The sequence below is a fragment of the Stomoxys calcitrans genome, chromosome 2 (genome assembly GCF_963082655.1).
Source record: "Stomoxys calcitrans chromosome 2, idStoCalc2.1, whole genome shotgun sequence".
NCBI classification, from domain to species: Eukaryota; Metazoa; Arthropoda; class Insecta; order Diptera; family Muscidae; genus Stomoxys; species Stomoxys calcitrans.
The window spans coordinates 224,620,538-224,641,011 of record NC_081553.1 but is presented as its reverse complement, the minus strand read 5'-3'; the positions used below and the strand labels follow the sequence as shown (position 1 = coordinate 224,641,011).

At 39.3% G+C, this 20,474-nt stretch overlaps 1 protein-coding gene across 3 annotated transcripts in view; it reads left to right on the top strand.

The window, feature by feature from the left end:
• The window catches only part of LOC106081887 (atrial natriuretic peptide receptor 1), a 256,721-nt gene that overhangs the window by 163,972 nt on the left and 72,275 nt on the right, over positions 1 to 20,474 (top strand). For 2 of the 3 annotated variants that reach the window (XM_059361875.1, XM_059361876.1), the window contains exon 2: positions 9,324 to 10,559. The exons of the other annotated variant lie outside the window; for it this stretch is intronic. In XM_059361875.1, the coding sequence (XP_059217858.1) occupies positions 9,728 to 10,559 (832 nt within the window). In that variant the 5' untranslated portion in view covers positions 9,324 to 9,727. The remainder of the gene's footprint in view (positions 1 to 9,323; positions 10,560 to 20,474) is intronic. 3 annotated transcript variants of the gene reach the window in all.

The window sequence follows — 20,474 nt, the reverse complement described above, 5'->3', positions numbered from 1 at the left end:
AGAGTGTGTGGTGGTGTGATGTGCGTGGCCCTACTAGGCGTGTAGGTCAGCCAATTCCTTAAGGCTCGGCCTTGACGCGCAAGGCATTTGCAATTTTATTGTTGTTGTTTGTATAAGTTTTGAGAGCCTGTACAACAAGACAAACAATTTCATAACTAGAGGTCACATGCATGCGGTAGGTGGGATGTTTAAAGGCGAGTTTGTGGTACATATTACGGCCAAACGCCTGGAGATGGATTTTAATGAAATTGCCATGAATCGAAAGATATTTTTCCAGAGATGTGCAGAATATGTATGAAAATAATTTTCCGAAAATAAAATCCATGAAAATGAGGAATTAATTTGCAATAGGAGAAGAAATAGCAGAAACAGCAAATTGGTGTTACTTTTTACTTATTATTAGCCAACGATTCGCCGACTTTTTTTTATAAGGAGTTTGACTGCATTCCTCTTAAAAAGCTGAACAGAATACTCAGCTATAGGTGGGAGAGGTGACTGTGTGTGATGGTGTGATGGGTGTGGCCCTACTTGGTGTTCTTTAGCATGAAGTAGCTTAAGCTGCGGCTATTTACAATGACGTTTGCGGATTAATATGTTGACAACGGTTAAATACAACTTTGGCAACGCACTTATTAAAACACTGAAGTAAACATTAAGAGGAGTCAAAGTAATTAATTGTGAGACCACACTATGCACTTAATGAACGAAATAGTTGGCGGAGAGTTAAAACAAGTAAAGGAAAGGATATGCAGTATTTCAGACCATATCCAGAGGTTATACATGAATAAAAGAAACAGGAGGAATGGAAAACCAAAGGGCTTGAGGACTAAAACTTTGAGGTCTGATCTGTGTGGTTTTCATCGCTGTCACGAGAAGCTTAGCTGCGAGCTACCACAGGTTGCGGATAGTGGAATGCTCCAATCGGAGTAGCTGCAATGTTAGTCGCAGAAAATCAGCGGGATCGAGCGGAGAGTCTCAGTGAGTGAGACCGGACGACCCCGCTCTTGCATATGCACTGAGTGCCTATGGCAAGGCGAGTTATTGGCGCCTTTACTTAACCAATGGTCAACGTTTTCCCGCGGCAATGGGTCCTTTGGATCGGAATGAGCTTGCTCATTTACGGGAGCTTGACGAAAAGGTGGCTACAACAACAACAACCTGTTTCCGTGAGAAGTATGTTGAATGGGTTGCATACCATAGCTGAATTCACTCTGAGGCAAGTTTGGTCCATTGTGATATCCTAGAAAGAAGTACAAGAGAAAAAAGATGTGAGTCCTCGGATCATACCCAGAGGTTATACACGAATAAGATAAACAGCAGGAATAGAGAACTAAAGCGGGAGACGAAATTCCATTGTCTAACGCAAGCACCTAGGTGCCTTCGCAGTCAACAAATCTCAGGAGACCTGAGATTCCAGATCGAAGAATAAGTGCCTACACTGAATGTCTGCAGATAGGGCCCGATAGAATCCTCCTCATCCCCATCAAGACAACTCCTGCAGAAGTCATTGTGTGGTATTCTCATGAGCGCCGCCATGCGGTCTTAGGCACAGTGCCCACTACCACAGTACCTGGTAAGGTACTCATCGACCTCCTAACGAACGCCCGTAATCCCTTTGTCCTCTTCCGGTCGATGACATGTCAGAGCACCCTAGCAGTCTGGCAACCATCCGCCGAGTCCCATCTTGCCAACTGCGCCGTTCTGGCCAACTCTTTTGCTGCGTTTAGTAGTTCGACAAATGACACGTTGAACAGAGCGGTGACGGGTTCGCCCGGCGCAGACAAATCCCTCCTGGCGCATTCATCCACTCCCTCATTTCCTGGAATGTCTTCATGTGCGGAAACCAATGTCAACGCCACATCGTAGGCTCGGGGCCTATCCAGGGACTCCTAATAATCAGCCACACGACTCGACCTCACCATCTTCGAACCCAAGGCCTTGCCTATGACCATTCCATTTAGGAAAAACGACAAACTTCTTACAACTCAATGATTAGGGGCCTCCTTTTTATATCAAAGTCCGAACGGCGTACCGCAGTGCGACACCTCTTTGGGGAGAAGATATAACATGGCAATGTACCTCACAAATGTAGCCAGCATTAGGAGGGGATAATCTTAGCTGTATCTTTTTTACTGATGTTCTCGCCATGATTCAAAGCCAGGCGTTCAGTGTCACAGGCGGACATGCTTACATCTACACTACAATGGCCTGCGAGCATCGCTATACTGTCCACATAAATCTTTCCCTTGCGGCTGCTGTAATGACACAGAGCTCTACACGAAAGACCCTACACTCGTCCGGCAGACTTAGAGGCATACCGATATTGAGTTCATCGGAGTGGACCCCCTATCTAGTTCCTGACTCCATCTTGGAGCCAACAGTGAAGATCGAGGACTCATCCTCCTCAAAGGCAGCATCTGCTCTCTATCCATCCATTGAGGGCGATCAATCCTTTACCAAAATTTCCCTTGCGCCAACTGTTATGACACAGACCTCTATCCGAAAAACCCAACACTCGGTAAACTCAGAGAAAAACCGATATTGTTTGCGTCGGGTTGGACCCCCTATTCAGTACCTGACTCCAACTTGCAGCCAACAGTGAAAATCGAGGTCTCATCCTTCTCAAATACAACATCCTCCCGGGAAAACGAATCCTGAATGCCCTTATCTCAGTAGGTACCGGTGCCAGGTACTTGGAGATCCTCCTCAGTCCGCATCCATAACATTCAAAATGGCACAGTGGCCGCCACCTGTTCCCTTCAGCATGCCAAGCTCTCACAGCCTAAGCACCGAGGCACAGTGTCGTGTATAGGCTCCAAAGAGCTGGATATCCAGCATAGCTTCCAGACCTACCTATGATGCGAATCTCAGTGCCCCTGTTATTCTGAAGCAAGCCAGTCTCTTGACCATCTCGAATTCCCTTCTACGAGTCTTCTTTTCCATGGGCCTCCACTATGCCAGGGATTCACAGCTCAGTACTGGCCTCACAAAAGCCGTATATCTCCAATAAATAATCTTTGGGTTGCCCCCCACTTCCTACCGAACATCCTAAAAGCGCACAGTGCCTTACGGACCCATTCCTGGGTATTCCTCTTCCAGGACAGCTTCGAATCGAGAACTATGCCAAAGTACTTCGCCTCCTTTGACAGCTGCAGGTTGATTCCGCACAAGGACGGACGTCTTAGCACCGGCATCCTGTATCTGCGAGTGAAGAGCATCAGCACCGTCTTCCTTGGGTTGGTCTTCAACCCATTTCTGGTAGCCCATCGTGATAATCTTCTCAGTGACTTTCCAAGATCTCGCTAATCGTCGACAGAAAACTGCCATGGACCAGCAACACGTCGTCCGTATAAACGATTATCTTCGAGCCATATCCGCAGAGAAAAAAGAGGAGCGCCACCCACCCATACTCCGTCTGTGCCTTCCTCTTATCGCCCGCCTTCTGATCACACTGATCTGATCTCCCAGGTTCGCATTAATTATCCTGCCACTAATCCATTAATGATGTGAATTCCCATGCGGTCCAGTGCGACACCTATCCATGCTATCTCCACGTTATTGAAGCAAAATAAATTTTGTCCATGAACATTACACTAAGGAACAGAGGCAAACTTCTCACATATCAATGAGTGCAGTCCGATTCAAGTTTGACCTCACAAATGTTGCCAGCATTAGGAGGGGAAAACCACCGCTGAAAATTTTTTCTGGTGGTCTCGCCAGGATTCCAACCCAGACGTTTAGCGTCATAGGCGGACATGCTAACCTCTGCGCTGTGGTGGCCCCCACGTTACTGAAGGGCGCCTCAATATCCAAGAAGGCCGACATAGTGAACTCCTTCTGTCAAAGGGACGTCTAGACTTCCCGTAGAAGAATGTTAGCCAAATTTCAAGCAGATTTCTAAATTCGTTTCAACAGATGGATGGACGGACATGGCAAGATCGACTAAGGATGTCAAGGCGATCAAGAGTCGATATTTCAAGATGTTACAAACGGAATGACTAGATTAGTATACTCCCCATCCCCAGGTGGTGGGTATAAAAATCATCCAACACTTTCAAACAAAGACCCCATCTGTGGTGAGCATGCCCACTTTCTAACTGTTTGGAATAATTTTCGGTGAATCCCCCTGCATAAAAGAAAATAAACAAAAAAAGCAACAAAAGTTGATAAAATAGATTTTTTATTTGGTTTGCAAACGAACAAAGCGAAAAATAAAAACCATATCAACACGCGTGTTCTTCCAACATCCAGTTAATCGTTTTGAACAAAAGAGCACTGCCTTGAATCCGAAAACAAACATCTCGTGACTTTATTAATATTTCAAATTATGATCATTTATCAAACTCTCTGTCTGTCTTTTGGGTCAGCTTCAAAATTCTGAAAATTGTATTGGCAATGAAAACTAATTCAATATTTTGAAACAAGTGATGTCTTATTTTTAACCAATAATTTATGAATATGGGTCATAGAATGATTTAACAAACATTTAAGCTTTTAGCGAAAATAAAGGGTGATTTTTTTAGATATTATCTAATTTACAACACTGGTTTAAACAGCTCACGCATGTTTCGTGTTTTGTTTCTCTGATAAACATCTTCAGTTTGGTTTATAATTTAACCATGAGTCGTCTTACAAACGAACAACTCTTGGAAATTATTGAATTTTATTATCAAAATGCGTGCTCTGTTTAGAAAGTTCATCGCGCCATTGAGCGACGAAGCTCAGTTTTGGCTCCATGGGTACGCAAATAAGCAGAACTGTCGATTTTGTAGTGAATATCAGACAGAAGCATTGCAAGAGCTACCAATGCATCCAGACAAAGTCACAGTTTGGTGTGGTTTATGGGCTGGTGGCATCATTGGACCGTACTTCTTCAAAGATGATGCAAATCGTAAAGTAACTGTGAATGGTGGGCCTTATCGTGAGATGATATCCAACTTTTTTTTTTGATCAAAACTCAAGAGCTTGGCTGGCATGACATGTGGTTTCAACCAGACGGTGCCACATGGCACACAGTACGCGTAACAATGGACTTTTGAGAGGCGAGTAGGGCTAACATTTCATTTCACGTTCGGGAGCGGTCAACTGCCTGCCTAGATCGTGCGATTTAACGCCTTTCGACTATTTTTTGTGGGGTTATGTTAAAACTCATGTCTATAAAGACAAGCCCGCTTCAAATGAGGCATTGGAAGACAACATTGAAGCATTTATTCGTGAGATACCGGCTGAAATGTTGAAGAGTATGCCAAAATTGGACTAAGCGAATGGACCATTTGAGGCGCAGTCATGGTAAACATTTACATGAAATAATCTTTAATCAAAATATATGGTTTCGTTTCAAATAAGGATTTCATGCATTTTTCTGAATTTGAAGTGTTTTTTCTTTGAAAAACTTTTTTATAGCTCTTAAAACATCACCCTTCACATATTCGTTGAAATTGTGTTAACATTGGCAATTATGTATTTTTTTATACCCACCACCCAAGGAACGGGGTATATTCATTTTGTCATTCCGTATGCAATACATCGAAGTATCCATTTCTGACCTATACTATAAAGTATTGTAATCGTCGTAAAAATGTATCTAAAAATAGTCTAAAAATAAGTATATTGAACTGATACTTGGCACAGATGATTTTTTTTTTGTCCATAGGCAGGTAAAGTTCGAAGATGGGCTATATCGGACTATATCTTGATATAGCCCTCATGCCGACCGTCTGTCGATTTCAGGTCTCAGGCCCATTAAAGCTACATTCATTGTCCGATTTCGCAAAAATTTTGCATAGAGAGTTGTGTAATGTAGTAGTAAAGCATAATCGGGCGATGTTTATATGGGAGCTATATTAGGTTATATGGGAGCTATATCAGTTAAATCGGATAAAAACTACGGTTTCCAGGGGCTCAAGAAGTCAAATCGGGCGATGTGTTTATATGGGAGCTATATCAGGTTATAGACCGATTTGGACCGTACAACGCACAGTTGTTGAAAGTCATAACAGAACACTACATGCAAAATTTCAGCTAAATCGGACAAAAATTGCGGCTTACAGGGGCTCAAGACGTCAAATTGGGAGATCGGTTTATATGGGAGCCATATCAGGTTATGGACCGATTTGGACCGTACTTGGCACAATTGTTGGAAGTCATAACAAAACACTACTACCAAAATTTTAGCTAAATCGAACAAAAATTGCGGCTTCCAGGGGCTCAAAAAGTCAAATCGGGAGAACGGTTTATATGGGAGCTATATCAGGTTATAGACCGATTTTGGCCGTATTTGGCACAGTTGTTGGATGTCGTAACAAAACATCGCATGCAAAGTGTCAACCTAATTGGACAAAAATTGTGGCTTCCAGGGGCGAAAGAAGTCAAAACTGGAGATCGGTTTATAGACCGAGTTAAACCGTACTTGGCACCGTTTTTTTACGACTCTTGACATTATTGGTGGATTTCATCGAAATCGGTTCAGATTTACATATAGCTCTCATATATATATACCGGCCGATTTTAACTTCTAGAGTCACAGCAAGCGCATTTTTTGACCAATCTTGCCAAAATTTTGCGCAACACTTTCCTCGACGACTACCACAATATCTGAGAAGTTTGCTATAAATCGGTTCAGATGTAAATATAGCTCCCATATATATGTTCGTCCGATTTTGAGAAAAATTGCAATAAAATGCTCATTTGTTAACCGATTTCCTCGAAATTTGGCAGGAAGGATTTTATTACGACTCTTGACGTTACTGGTGAATTTCATAGAAATCGGTTCAGATTTAGATATAGCTTTCATATATGTATTTCGCCCGATTTTCACCTCTAGAGTCACAGCAAGCGCATTTTTTGACCAATCTTGCCAAAATTTTGCACAACACTTTCCTCGACGATTACCACAATATCTGGGAAGTTTGCTCCAAATCGGTTCAGATTTAGACATAGCTGTCATATATATGTTCGTCCGATTTTGAGAAAAATTGCAATAAAATGCTCATTTGTTAACCGATTCTCTCGAAATTTGGTAGAAGGCATTTTATTACGACTCTTGAGGTTACTGGTGAATTTCATAGAAATCGGTTCAGATTTAGATATAGCTTTCATATATGTATTTCGCCCGATTTTCACCTCTAGAGTCACAGCAAGCGCATTTTTTGACCAATCTTGCCAAAATTTTGCACAACACTTTCCTCGACGATTACCACAATATCTGGGAAGTTTGCTCCAAATCGGTTCAGATTTAGACATAGCTGTCATATATATGTTCGTCCGATTTTGAGAAAAATTGCAATAAAATGCTCATTTGTTAACCGATTCTCTCGAAATTTGGTAGAAGGCATTTTATTACGACTCTTGAGGTTGCTGGTGAATTTCATAGAAATCGGTTCAGATTTCGATATAGCTATTATATATGTATTTCGCCCGATTTTCACCTCTAGAGTCACAGAAAGCGCATTTTTTGACCAATCTTGCCAAAATTTTGCACAACACTTTCCTCGACGATTACCACAATATCTGGGAAGTTTGCTCCAAATCGGTTCAAATTTAGACATAGCTCCCATATATATGTTCGCCCGATTTAGAAAATTATTACAATAAAGTGCTCATTTGTAAACCAATTTTCTCGAAATTTGGCAGAAGGCATTTTCTTACTACGCTTGATATTACTGGTGAATTTCATAGAAATCGGTTCAGATTTAGATATAGCTGTCATATATGTATATTGCCCGATTTTCAATCCAAGAGTCGCAGCAAGCGCATTTTTTGACCAAACCTGCCAAAATTTTGCACAACACTTTCCTCGACAACTACCACAATATCTGGGAAGATTGCTCCAAATCGGTTCAGATTTAGACATTGCTGTCATATATATTTTCGTCCGATTTTGAGAAAAATTGCAATAAAATGCTCATTTGTTACCCGATTCTCTCGAAATTTGGCAGAAGATATTTTCTTACTACTCTTGACATTACTGGTGAATTTCATACAAATCGGTTCAGATTTAGATGTAGCTGTCATATATCTATTTCGCCCGATTTTCATTCCAAGAGTCACTGCAAACGCATTTTTTGAGCAATCTTGCCAAAATTTTGCACAACACTTTCCTCGACGACTTTCTCGAAATTTGGCTGGAAGGATTTTATTACGACTCTTGACGTTGCTGGTAAATTTCATAGAAATCGGTTCAGATTTAGATATAGCTGTCATATATGTATTTCGCCCGATTTTCACTTCTAGAGGCACAGTTTGACAAGTTTGCTCCGAATCGGTTCAGATTTAGGTATAGCTCCCATATATATGTTCGTCAAAATTTGGGTAATTTGCAATAATGTTGTCATTTGTCAACCGTAGTTATTACAGGTTGAACATATTTGCTTGAATTTTAATAGGGATTGTTTAACAACCCATCTGGAAACATCCGCCGAGGTCCATCAAAATTGGTTCAGAATTGGATATAGCTTCCACATTGTACTTATAGGGTAGGTGTAGAGTGTTATACAGTCGGCACCGCCCAACTTTTGTTCTTCCTTTCTGGTTTTATTATAAAAATGTGACATGAGCATAACAAATTTTATAAAATTAAGTGAACTCACCAGTTAGTATCCGCTATGGTCTTATTTTTTCACTGGATTTTTACTAAATTTGGATATTTTTGGATAGTATATTGATATCAGGAATGTTGCCAGCGGAGGGCTATCGGGACTCCCCCCAACCCCGCACACATTTTTTCCCGAAATAACCAACAAAAAAAATTTGTGCACATTTGCAAGAATTGTTAGTTGAAGTTGTTCGCGTACCTTATTTGCCAGCAGAAGAGAGAGGGAGAGTGCGTGAGAGCCAGCTAAATTTTTAAAGTTTGGTATTTGAGAGCTTGCAAATTTCTACTGTAGGTTTTTTTTCCCAGCAGAAATTTGCAGCATCGAAAAGCTGTTTCATGAAAACCCGATGTTAGGTTAGGGTTAGGTAAGAGTGGCAGTCCTTTACAGACTATAGTAGCGACAGACCAAGGCTTCTGGCGGGAGTCGAACCCACGAACCCTGCACTGATAATCCAAGCACACTATCAACTGGGCTGGCGGGGCGCCCTGATGTTAAATTCAAATAAATATCAAAAGAGACTAAAGGTTGTTCTTACTCTCTTGGAAATTTTTGACCGGAAATGTACGCGAACAAACCTATTTTTACTTGTTTCTCTATCGCTTGCGAATTAAACATTTAATAATTTCAACATTTCAAAGCCGTTCAACCAAAAATATTTTTCGCAACCACACTAAATCTTCTTTTCCAAAACACGCAATGAATCATTTTCGAAAATTTTAAATTTTACAGAAAAATGTAGCGATAAACAAAAATTTTGTGAACAACACAAGGACAATGAACAGATGAATGTGTGCATAATTTGAAATAAACTACTACAAAGAAAAAGAAAATTTGAAAATTCAACAGAAAACCAAAAAAACTCAACAAAAGAGACCTCCCTGAGGCTAAGTGATAAACAATACCAAAATTTAAAAACAAAAAAAAACAACACTAACCACAAGTTCAACAAGAAAAAAATATTAACCATGAAAAGAAAAAAGTGATTAATGCCAAAACAAAATTCAAAAAAAAAACACAAAAAAATTAATGTGAACAAAAAACCAAAAAAGTAAGCCTAGAATCTCAAAAGCCAACTCTAGCAACTACAAACCACCAACTAGTAAAGCGTATTTTCTTAGATTGAACAACATAAAATGAAATTGAATTTCTATGTACCTGCTGCCAGTGGATCTCTTCATCTTCTATTGCTGCTGCCATTGTTCCTCAACAACCACCCGCTTAATGATGCCCACTTGCTGCGCAAAGTATCCAGTGATCCCATGGCCGGCACTGAGATGATACAGGAGTTTAGGGCACCCAACTGGGCCCTCTATGCCAATGATACCACAATTCCTAGAAAGAATTTAGTATTTGCTGTCCTCTTGCCCAGCGTTGAGTTGGACAATAAGAATGACTGTGTTATGGTCAAGGTTTTGGCTGTGCTGGAGCTGGCCATTCATCATGTGCAGCGTCGCCTGGGCTTTGCCCACAATGCCCAAATTGATATAACCCTGATATCGAGGGATACCAATTGCTCTTCGATACATGGGCCCATAGGGTTCTTTGAAATCTACATGGAGCGAGAGGAGATAAATGCTGTCATGGGTCTGTCCTGTGAATATGTTTTGGCTCCGATCTCCCGTTATGCTGGCGCCTGGGGCATACCCGTACTCACCTCGGGCGGCAGTGCCAAAGATTTTGGCAATAAAGCCTCATCCTATCCCACCTTGACTAGGCTGCGAGGCTCTTTGGCCAATAATTTGGGCAATGCCATGCTGGGCATTTTGGATAGTTTCAATTGGACCCGCACCGTGTTGATCTATCAGAATGAGGACACTCAAACCAAAGGCAACTCGGTGTGCTTTTTTTGTGCCGTAGTCGTGCACGACAAAGTGCACTCGGAGTATCAGCAAGCATTGGATACACAGAAATGGAGCAAAGAGACCATAGTGCTATTGCTGAGGACACTGTCCAAGAAGGCGAGAGGTAAGCAGAGAAAAAAAATTTAGAATTTATAGATTAAACAAAGCAAGAAATTTATGCTAATTAAAATTCTGGGAAGGCGGGACATTTTTTTCCTGAAACCTCTGGACTCTGTAAGGCCCAGCCAAACTTTGACCCCACTAAGCTTGTAGGCCCTTTGTTTATATTATTTAATACCATCGACTTGTTTATAAAGGGTGATTTTTTTGAGGTTAGGATTTTCATGCATTAGTATTTGACAGATCACGTGGGATTTCAGACATGGTGTCAAAGAGAAAGATGCTCAGTATGCTTTGACATTTCATCATGAATAGACTTACTAACGAGCAACGCTTGCAAATCATTGAATTTTATTACCAAAATCAGTGTTCGGTTCGAAATGTGTTCATTCACCGTAACGTTGCGTCCAACAGCATCTTTGAAAAAATACGGTCCAATGATTCCACCAGCGTACAAACCACACCAAACAGTGCATTTTTCGGGATGCATGAGCAGTTCTTGAACGGCTTCTGGTTGCTCTTCACTCCAAATGCGGCAATTTTGCTTATTTACGTAGCCATTCAACCAGAAATGAGCCTCATCGCTGAACAAAATTTGTCAAAATTTGAACACATTTCGAACCGAACACTGATTTTGGTAATAAAATTCAATGATTTGCAAGCGTTGCTCGTTAGTAAGTCTATTCATGATGAAATGTCAAAGCATACTGAGCATCTTTCTCTTTGACACCATGTCTGAAATCCCACGTGATCTGTCAAATACTAATGCATGAAAATCCTAACCTCAAAAAAATCACCCTTTATTACAATCCTCTCAGCCCATTGCCCATTATGTGATTCATATTTGCTGCTGGCAAATCTCGCCATTAAAACATTCATCAATATTTACACTTTCGTATGAACAGTTTTTATTTGATTTTCAAAATATTTGCATGCAATGAAAGGTGAAAACAAAAATCCCTGTTAATGATGCCGCCAAGTTTCACACTTCAATGTTTAATTTTTATGTGACAGGTTTGGTGTTTACCAACACAAAAACTAAAGGCAAATATTTGATGAATGAAATTTCAAAACACAAAATAGCACCCCCTGCCCAAATCATAAATTAAGACATTTTAAATCAGAATTTTCTCATATGCCAATGGAAATATGACAAAGATCAGATAATTGGGTATTGGCTAAAAAAAGATAGAGATTATAGTGAAGATTGGCAATCATTTTTATCTTAAACTAGCCGAACCGGGCCCGCTCCGCTGCGCCTTCTTTAACTCTCTAATATCTGTTTAGGGTGGAGACACTTTGCCCCAAATCCGGATATAGAATTCGTATCATTGTTGCCTATGAAGCTGAACGCGTTCGAATCCTGGCGAGAACATTGGACAAAGCAGTGTTTATCCCCTCTTAATGTTGCCGTCATGGGCGAGGTACAATGGCATGGTAATTTAAAAAAATTTTCCCCAAAGCGAAGTCGCACTGCGGAATGCCGTTCGGACTCCACTATAAAAAAGCTTCCTCAACATTGAGTTTAGACTTGAATAGGAAAGCACTCATTGATGTGTGAGAATTTGCCCCTTCTCGGTCCCCGTTGGTAATGTTCTTCCTTAGGGTAATGGGGAGGGATGGCACCTCAGACATTTCGACTCAAATATGGATATCAAATTCGTGCTCCACTTCCAAATCCATTTAATTTGAGCCCAATATTGCCAGGGCCGGTAAATATGAACCGTTTGGAGGTTGTTTTGGGGTTGGGGCGGCCACCGGCTCTTTGCACTGAAAATAGGTATCAAATTCGTTCTTTATTCCCAGCGAAAATGAAGTTCAATTAAGGGGGTGCTTTAGAGCGTACCCCAAAACACTTGGCTCCAAAATTGGGTATCAAATTCGTTTTCTACTCTCAAATACCTTTCATTCGAGTGCCATATAGCCATGGTGGGCTAATATACCCATTTGGGGGTGTTTGGGAATGGGCGAACTCCCATTACTTGGACCTAATATTTTATGCCATATTTGTAATCTACTCCCTAATACTTTTCATTTGAGTCGCATATTGGCATGAACTTCGAATATATCTGCTTAGAGAAGTTTTGGAATTGGGGGGGGAGGGGGCCACTGGGTACTTAGACACAACTTTTAATACCATATTCGTATTATATTCTCTAATACCTTTCATTTGATACCTATATTGTCCCAATGGGTCCACTTTTGATTTTAGCTTGTGTTTTTGGCATAAGGGGGAGGCTCCGACCCCCTTCCGATATCTAAAAATTACATAGCCTATGTTTCCTTCAGAATACAGAATATGTGAAAATTTCGAGAAAATCGGTTCTGCGGTTTTTCAGTCTACATGGAACAAACAAACCGAGTCCCATATATCCGTGATTGGCTTATGTGGCCATCGGTCCACTTTTGATTTTAGGTAGTGTTTTGGCATAAAGGGGAGGCTCCGACCCCTTTCCGATATTTAAAAATTATATGGCCGATGTTTCCTTCAGAATACAGAATATGCGAAAATTTCGAGAAAATCGGTTCTGCGGTTTTTCAGTCTACATGGAACAAACAAACCGAGTCCCATATATCCGTGATTGGCTAATGTGCCCATTTTGGGCGTTTTTGTGGGGGTGGGGTAACCCTCTATACCTCGACATGAATTTGTATGCCAGATTCGTTAGCTACTCCCTCATACTTTTCATTTCATACCCATGTTGTCCTTAGCGGTCCACTTTTGATTTTGGGTGGTATTTTTGGGGTAACGGTGTAGGGTCCGCCCCTTTCGTTATCTATAAATTTTAAAGCCTATTCCTACTTCCTGACTATATTCGTAATCTACTCCCGAATACCTTTCATTTGAGTCCCATATTGTCATGATAGTCAAATAAACCTATTTGAAGGGGTTTGGGGCTGGGACGGCCCCCAGGTACTTGGACCCAACTTTTATTATGAAATTCGTACTCTACTCTTGAATACCTTTCATTTCAATCCCATATTGTCCCGATCGGTCTACTTTAATTTTAAGGTAGTACTTTTGGAGTAAGGGGAGGGTCCGCCCCCCTCGTTTTCTGGTCTCCAATACCTTTCATTTGGTACCCTTATTGTGCCCATCGAACCCCTTTCGGATATGGGTGGCGTTTTTGGGGTAAGGGGGAGGGTCCGCCTCCACCCGATATCTAAAAATTATATAGCCTATGTTTCCTTCCAGGCAAACGTACACAATCTATGAAAATTTTAAGAAAATCGGTTCAGCCAATTATGATATAGCCATAATGGGTCTAATGGCGTTGTTGAGGGGTGGCGTGACTCCTTATACTTCGATCTGATTTTGTATGCCAGATTCGAAATCTACTCCCGAATACCTTTCATTTGAGCCCCATATTGAAATGAACATCCAATATGTCTGTTTGGGGGAGTTTTGGAGTTGGGGCGGCCCGATGGGTACTTAACCTCAAATTTTAATACCATATTCGTATTCTACTCTCCAATACCTTACTTTTCATACCTATATTGTCCCGATCAGTCTCCTCTGATTTTGGGTTATGTTTTACCATAAGGGGGAGGATTCGTCCCCCTTCCGATACCGAAAAATTATATAGCCTCTGTTTCCTTCCAGACCAACCTACACAATATGCGAAAATTTCGAGAAAATTTCGGTTCTGCCGTTTTTCAGTCTATACGGAACAAACAAACCTAGACCCATATATCCGTAATTGGCTAATGTGCCCATTTTGAGCATTTTTGTGGGGGTGGAGTGACCTCCTATACTTCGACATGAATTTGTATGCCAGATTCGTTAGCTACTCCCTCATACTTTTCATTTGATACCCATGTTGTCCTTAGCGGTCCACTTTTGATTTTGGGTGGTATTTTTGGGGTAACGGTGTAGGGTCCGCCCCTTTCGTTATCCATAAATTTTGAAGCCTATTCCTACTTCCTGACTATATTCGTAATCTACTCCCGAATACCTTTCATTTGAGTCCCATATTGTCATGATAGTCAAATAAACCTATTTGAAGGGGTTTTGGGGCTGGGGCTGCACCCCAGGTACTTGGACCCCACTTTTATTATGAAATTCGTACTCTACTCTTGAATACCTTTCATTTCAATCCCATATTGTCCCGATCGGTCTACTTTAATTTTAAGGTAGTACTTTTGGAGTAAGGGGGAGGGTCCGCCCCCCTCGTTTTCTGGTCTCCAATACCTTTCATTTGGTACCCTTATTGTGCCCATCGAACCCCTTTCGGATATGGGAGGCGTTTTGGGGTAAGGGGGAGGGTCCGCCTCCACCCGATATCTAAAAATTATATAGCCTATGTTTCCTTCCAGGCAAACGTACACAATCTATGAAAATTTTAAGAAAATCGGCTCAGCCAATTATCATATAGCCATAATTGGTCTAATGGCGTTGTTGAGGGGTGGCGTGACTCCTTATACTTCGATCTGATTTTGTATGCCAGATTCGAAATCTACTCCCGAATACCTTTCATTTGAGCCCCATATTGAAATGAACATCCAATATGTCTGTTTGGGGGAGTTTTGGAGTTGGGGCGGCCCGATGGGTACTTAACCTCAAATTTTAATACCATATTCGTATTCTACTCTCCAATACCTTACTTTTCATACCTATATTGTCCCGATCAGTCTCCTCTGATTTTGGGTTATGTTTTGCCATAAGGGGGAGGGTCCGTCCCCCTTCCGATACCGAAAAATTATATAGCCTCTGTTTCCTTGCAGACCAACCTACACAATATGCGAAAATTTCGAGAAAATTTCGGTTCTGCCGTTTTTCAGTCTATACGGAACAAACAAACCTAGACCCATATATCCGTAATTGGCTAATGTGCCCATTTTGAGCATTTTTGTGGGGGTGGAGTGACCTCCTATACTTCGACATGAATTTGTATGCCAGATTCGTTATCTACTCCCGCATACTTTTCATTTTATACCCATATTGTCCTTATCGGTCCACTTTTGATTTTGGATGGTGTTTTTGGGGTAACGGTGGAGGGTCCGCCCCGTCCGTTATGAATAAATTCTAAAGCCTATTCCTACTTCCTGACCATATTCGTAGTCTACTACTGGGGCCTAATGGACAAATTTTCTACCATATAATTATTATAGATATAACATCCGTATTATTAATCAACAAAATCATTCACCCAATGTAATATATTCCAAAAAGTTGGAACAATGGGTATTTTTATATATTCAATTACTAAGAGACTTTAAAAAGTTTTTATTAATCAACCTTCTCATATGATAAACAATTTGATTTCATTCAATCTATTATTAAAAAAAAAATTTTTTTTTTAAATTATACATTTCTATTTTTAGTGTTTTTAGTATTCGCACAACTATTGCTATTCATCTCATATCTCATATTTTGTTTGAGTTTTTGGTTCACTTAATGCATGAATTCATCCCCAAACGGGCTTTGAATAATTCATATGAAATAAAAATAGAAGCAATATTTGTTAACTAAATGAAATGAATTTGAATAGGAAGTAATTGAAATAATTCATTCAAACGAAAACTGTTTTTACTAATCCTTTATAAATGTTAAATATATGAAATAAATTATTCAACAAATAGGCTAATTGGTTGTTCTTTTGTTTTAGCACCCTTTCTCTCAGAAAAGGGTAGTTTGAGCACACTCTCCCTAAGGAAAGGGTATTTTTAGTACTCTTTCCCTAAGGTAAATGTAGTTTTAGTACACTTTCTCTAAGAAGAAGGTAGTTTTAGTACAAATTTCCTAAGGAAAGAATAGTTTTTTTACACTTTCCCTAAGGAAACGGTAGTTTAAGTACACTTTCCCTAAGGAGAGGATAGTTTTGGTACCATTTCCTAAGAAAAGGATAGTTTTAGTACCATTTTCTAAGTAAAGGGTAGTTTTAGTACTCTTTCCCAGTAAAAAGAATAGTGTTAATACACATTCCCAAAGGATAGAAATATTTTACTAAGGATAGTTTTAGTACCCTTTCCTAAGTAAAAGGTAGTTTTAGTACGCTTTTATAAGTAGAACGTAGTTTTAGTACCTTTTCCCTAGAAAAAGGGTAATTTAAGTACCCTTCCCCTAAGGGAAGTGAAGTTTTAGTACTCTTTTCCTAAGGAAAAGGTGTTTTAGTATCCTTTCCCTAAGTAAAAAATAGTTTAAGCACCCTTTTCCTAACGAAAGGGAAGTTTTAGTACCATTTCCTTAAGGAAAGGGTAGTTTAAGTACCCTTTCCCTACGGATGGATGGTTTTAGTAACCTTTCCCTAAAGACAGTATAGTTTAAGCACCCTCCCCCTAAGGTAAAGGTGGTTTTGGTACCCTTTTCCTAAGGAAAGGGAAGTAACAGCACCCTTTCCCTAAGGGAAAGATAGTTTTAGTACACTTTCCCTAAGGAAAGGATAGTTTTAGTACCCTTTCCTTAAGCTTTATTAACCTTTCCCTAAGGAAAAGGTAATTTAAGTGCCCTCTCCCTAAGTAAAAGGGCGATTTTAGTACCCTCTTACAAAGGACATGGTAGTTTTAGTTCACTTTCCCTAGAAAAAGGGTATTTTTTGTACACTTTTCCTAGAAAAAGGGTATTTTTAGTACCCTTTCCCTAAGCAAAGGGTATTTTCAGTACCCTTTTCCTAAGCAAAGGGTAGTTTAAGTACCCTTTACTTAAGCAAAGGGTAGTTTAAGTACCCTTTACCTAAGGAAAGGAAAGTTTTAGTAACCTTTCCATAAGGAAAGGGTAGTTTTTAAGGAAAGTTTAGTTTTATTACCCTTTCGCTAAGGAAAGAGTTAGTTCTATTTCCTTTCCCTAAGGTAAGAGAAGTTTTAGAACCTTTTCTCTAAGGAACGGATAGTTTAAGTAACCTTTCCCTAAGGAAAGTGTTGTTTTAGTACACTTTCCCTAAGGAAAGGATAGTTTTTGTACCCTTTCCCCAAGGGAAGGGTAGTTTAATTACCCTTTCCTTAAGGAAAGGGTAGCTTTATTACCCTTTCCCTAAGAAAAAGGTAATTTTAGTACCCTCTCCCTAAGGAAAGGGCGACTTTAGTACCCTCTCCCAATTGCAGTTTTATTACCCTTTCCCTAAGGAAAGGATAGTTTTAGTACCAGTTGCCTAGGGAAAGGGGAGGGTAGTTATAATACCCTAAGCAGAGGGTAGTTATAGTACCCTTTCAATAAGAAAAGGGAAATTTTAGTACCCTGTCCCTAAGAAAAGGTCAGTTTTATTCCCCTTTCCCCAAGGAAAAGGTAGTTTAAGTACCCATTCCCCAAGGAAAGTGTATTTTTGGTAGTCTTTCCCTTAGGAAAGGGTAGTTTTAATACACTTTCCCTAAGGTAGGGGTAGTTTTAGTACCCTTTCCCTAAGGAAGGGGTAGTTTCATTACCTTTTCTCTGAGGAAAGGGTAGTTATAGTACCCTTTCCATAAGGAAAGGCTAGTTATAACAACTTTTCTCTAAGGAAAAGATAATTTTAGTACCCTTTCCCTAAGGAAAGGATAGTTTTAGTACCCTTTCCTAGTTGTAGTTGTATTACCCTTACCATAGAATAGTTTTAGAACCCATTGCCTAGGTAAAGGAAAGTTCTAGTTCCCTTTCCCTAAAAAAGGTGTAGCTTTAGTACCCTTTCCCAAAAGAAGGGAAGTTTTAGTATCCTTTCCTAAGGAAAGGGTAGTTTTAGTACCCTTTCCCTAAGGAAAGGGTCGTTTTAGTACCCTTTTCCTAAGGAAAGGATAGTTGTAGTACTCTTTTCTTAAGTAGTTTTGGTACCATTTCTCTAAGAAAGAGGTACAATAGTTTTAGTACCCTTTCCTTAAGGAAACGTTGGTTTTAGTACCTTTTCTTAAGGAAAAACTTAAAACCACCCTAAGTACCCTATCCCTTAGAAAAGGGTTGATTTAGTATCCTTTCCGTAAAACTTTTCTATCCCTTCCTATCCCATGTAAAACTTTCCTATCCCTTAGAAAAGGGTTGATTTAGTATCCTTTCCGTAAGGAAATTCCGTAAGGAAAAGTTGGTTTTAATACCCTTTCCCTGAGCAAGGGTAGGTTTTAGTACCCTTCCCCTAAGGAAATTATAGTTTCGCTTTGGAGGCCACCGTAGCGCAGAGGTTAGTATGTCCGCCTATGACGCTGAAAGCATTGGTTTGAATCCTGGCGAGATCATCAGAAAAAATTTTCAGCGCTAGTTTTCCCTTCCTAATGCTGGCAACATTTATGATGTACTATGCCATGTAAAACTTTTCTCCAAAGAGGTGTCGCACTGCGGCACGCCTTTCGGACTCGGCTATAAAAAGGAGGTCCCCTATCATTGAGCTTAAAACTTAAATCGGACTGCACTCATTGATATGTGAGAAGTTTGCCCCTGTTCCTTAGTGGAATGTTCATGGGCAAAATTTGCATTTTGCATTTACCCTTTCGCTAAGGAAAGAGAATTTTTATAACCTCTCCCTAAAGAAAGAGAGGTTTATGTACCATATCGCTTAAGAAAGGGTTATTTAAGTATAGTTTTTCTATGGAATGGGTAGTTTAAGTGTCATTTTTCTAAAGTGAGGGTAGTTTTAGTATCCTTTCCCCAGGGATATGGTAGTTTTAGAACCCTTTACCTTTGGTAAGTTTACTTTTAGTACCCTTGCCCTAAAAAAAAAACGCAATTTGAGTAGCATTTCCTTAAGGAAAGAGTTTTTCCAGTACCATTTCCCTAGAGAAATGGTTGTTTAAGTATCATTCTCCAAACGAAATTGTTGTTTAAGTATCATTTCCCTAAAGAAAGGGCAGTTTTTGTACCCTTTGCCATATTTAAGGCTATTTTCAATATTTATTATTTTTAATATTTTTTGCAAAGGAAATTATTCCATAATAAATCCACAATCGGCTCATTCGATAATCTCCTTATGGTCTTGCATTTACTGAATATGTAATAATTAATAACTTCTGTAGTGAAAAAAATCCAAACAAAATCCTAGTAATTAAATAACTGCACCACCATTCTTAGGAATTTGCCAACAAATCAATCACATTCCATGCATCCATCCATATTCAATGAATAGCAACGCCAACACGAGTCACACACATCTCAGTGTAATGGCCAGCTTCTAATGCCTGTCGGCCTCTCATGCCGCCTGTACCCACAGTTGATACTGAGTCTGGATTTGTGATTGGCAATGAGCCGATTAAAATGCATCCCAAGCCCAAACCCAATGCCAGGCAGCCTATTCCATTTTTGTAGTACTTTTTGCTTTTATTTCAGCTTTTGCGATTTTTTCGTTCCTTCAGCGTAAACGCAACATCATATTTAGCAATATTCTAATTAAGCAGCTATAGTCACTTAACGTATTGCTTATGAATAACATTTTCATTAATCAATTTTATGGCCAGATGATGACTGTCTGTGACTATGGGTGAACGAGAGTGACTGTTTTACGAAAAAAAAAACAAAAAAAAACACAGCACTTTAATTTAAATAATTTTGCGATTAAGCAGCGATAGGGCATGTGCATTTTTAGAACTGTAGGTTCCCCAAGGGGGCTCAATTCGTTAATATTAAAAAAATTTGTAGTTGTGTTAGATAAATCTATTATAGAATATAATAAATTTATAATTTGGAACAAAAATCACTTGCCATGAATAAATTAAATAATATAAATAAAATAAGCAAAATAAAATAAACTAAAAAAAAAAAAATAAAATAAAATAAAATAAAATAAAATAAAATAAAATAAAATAAAATAAAATAAAATAAAATAAAATAAAATAAAATAAAATAAAATAAAATAAAATAAAATAAAATAAAATAAAATAAAATAAAATAAAATAAAATAAAATAAAATAAAATAAAATAAAATAAAATAAAATAAAATAAAATAAAATAAAATGAAATGAAATGAAGTGAAATGGAATGAAGTGAAATGAAATGAAATGGAATGAAATGAAATGGAATGAAATGGAA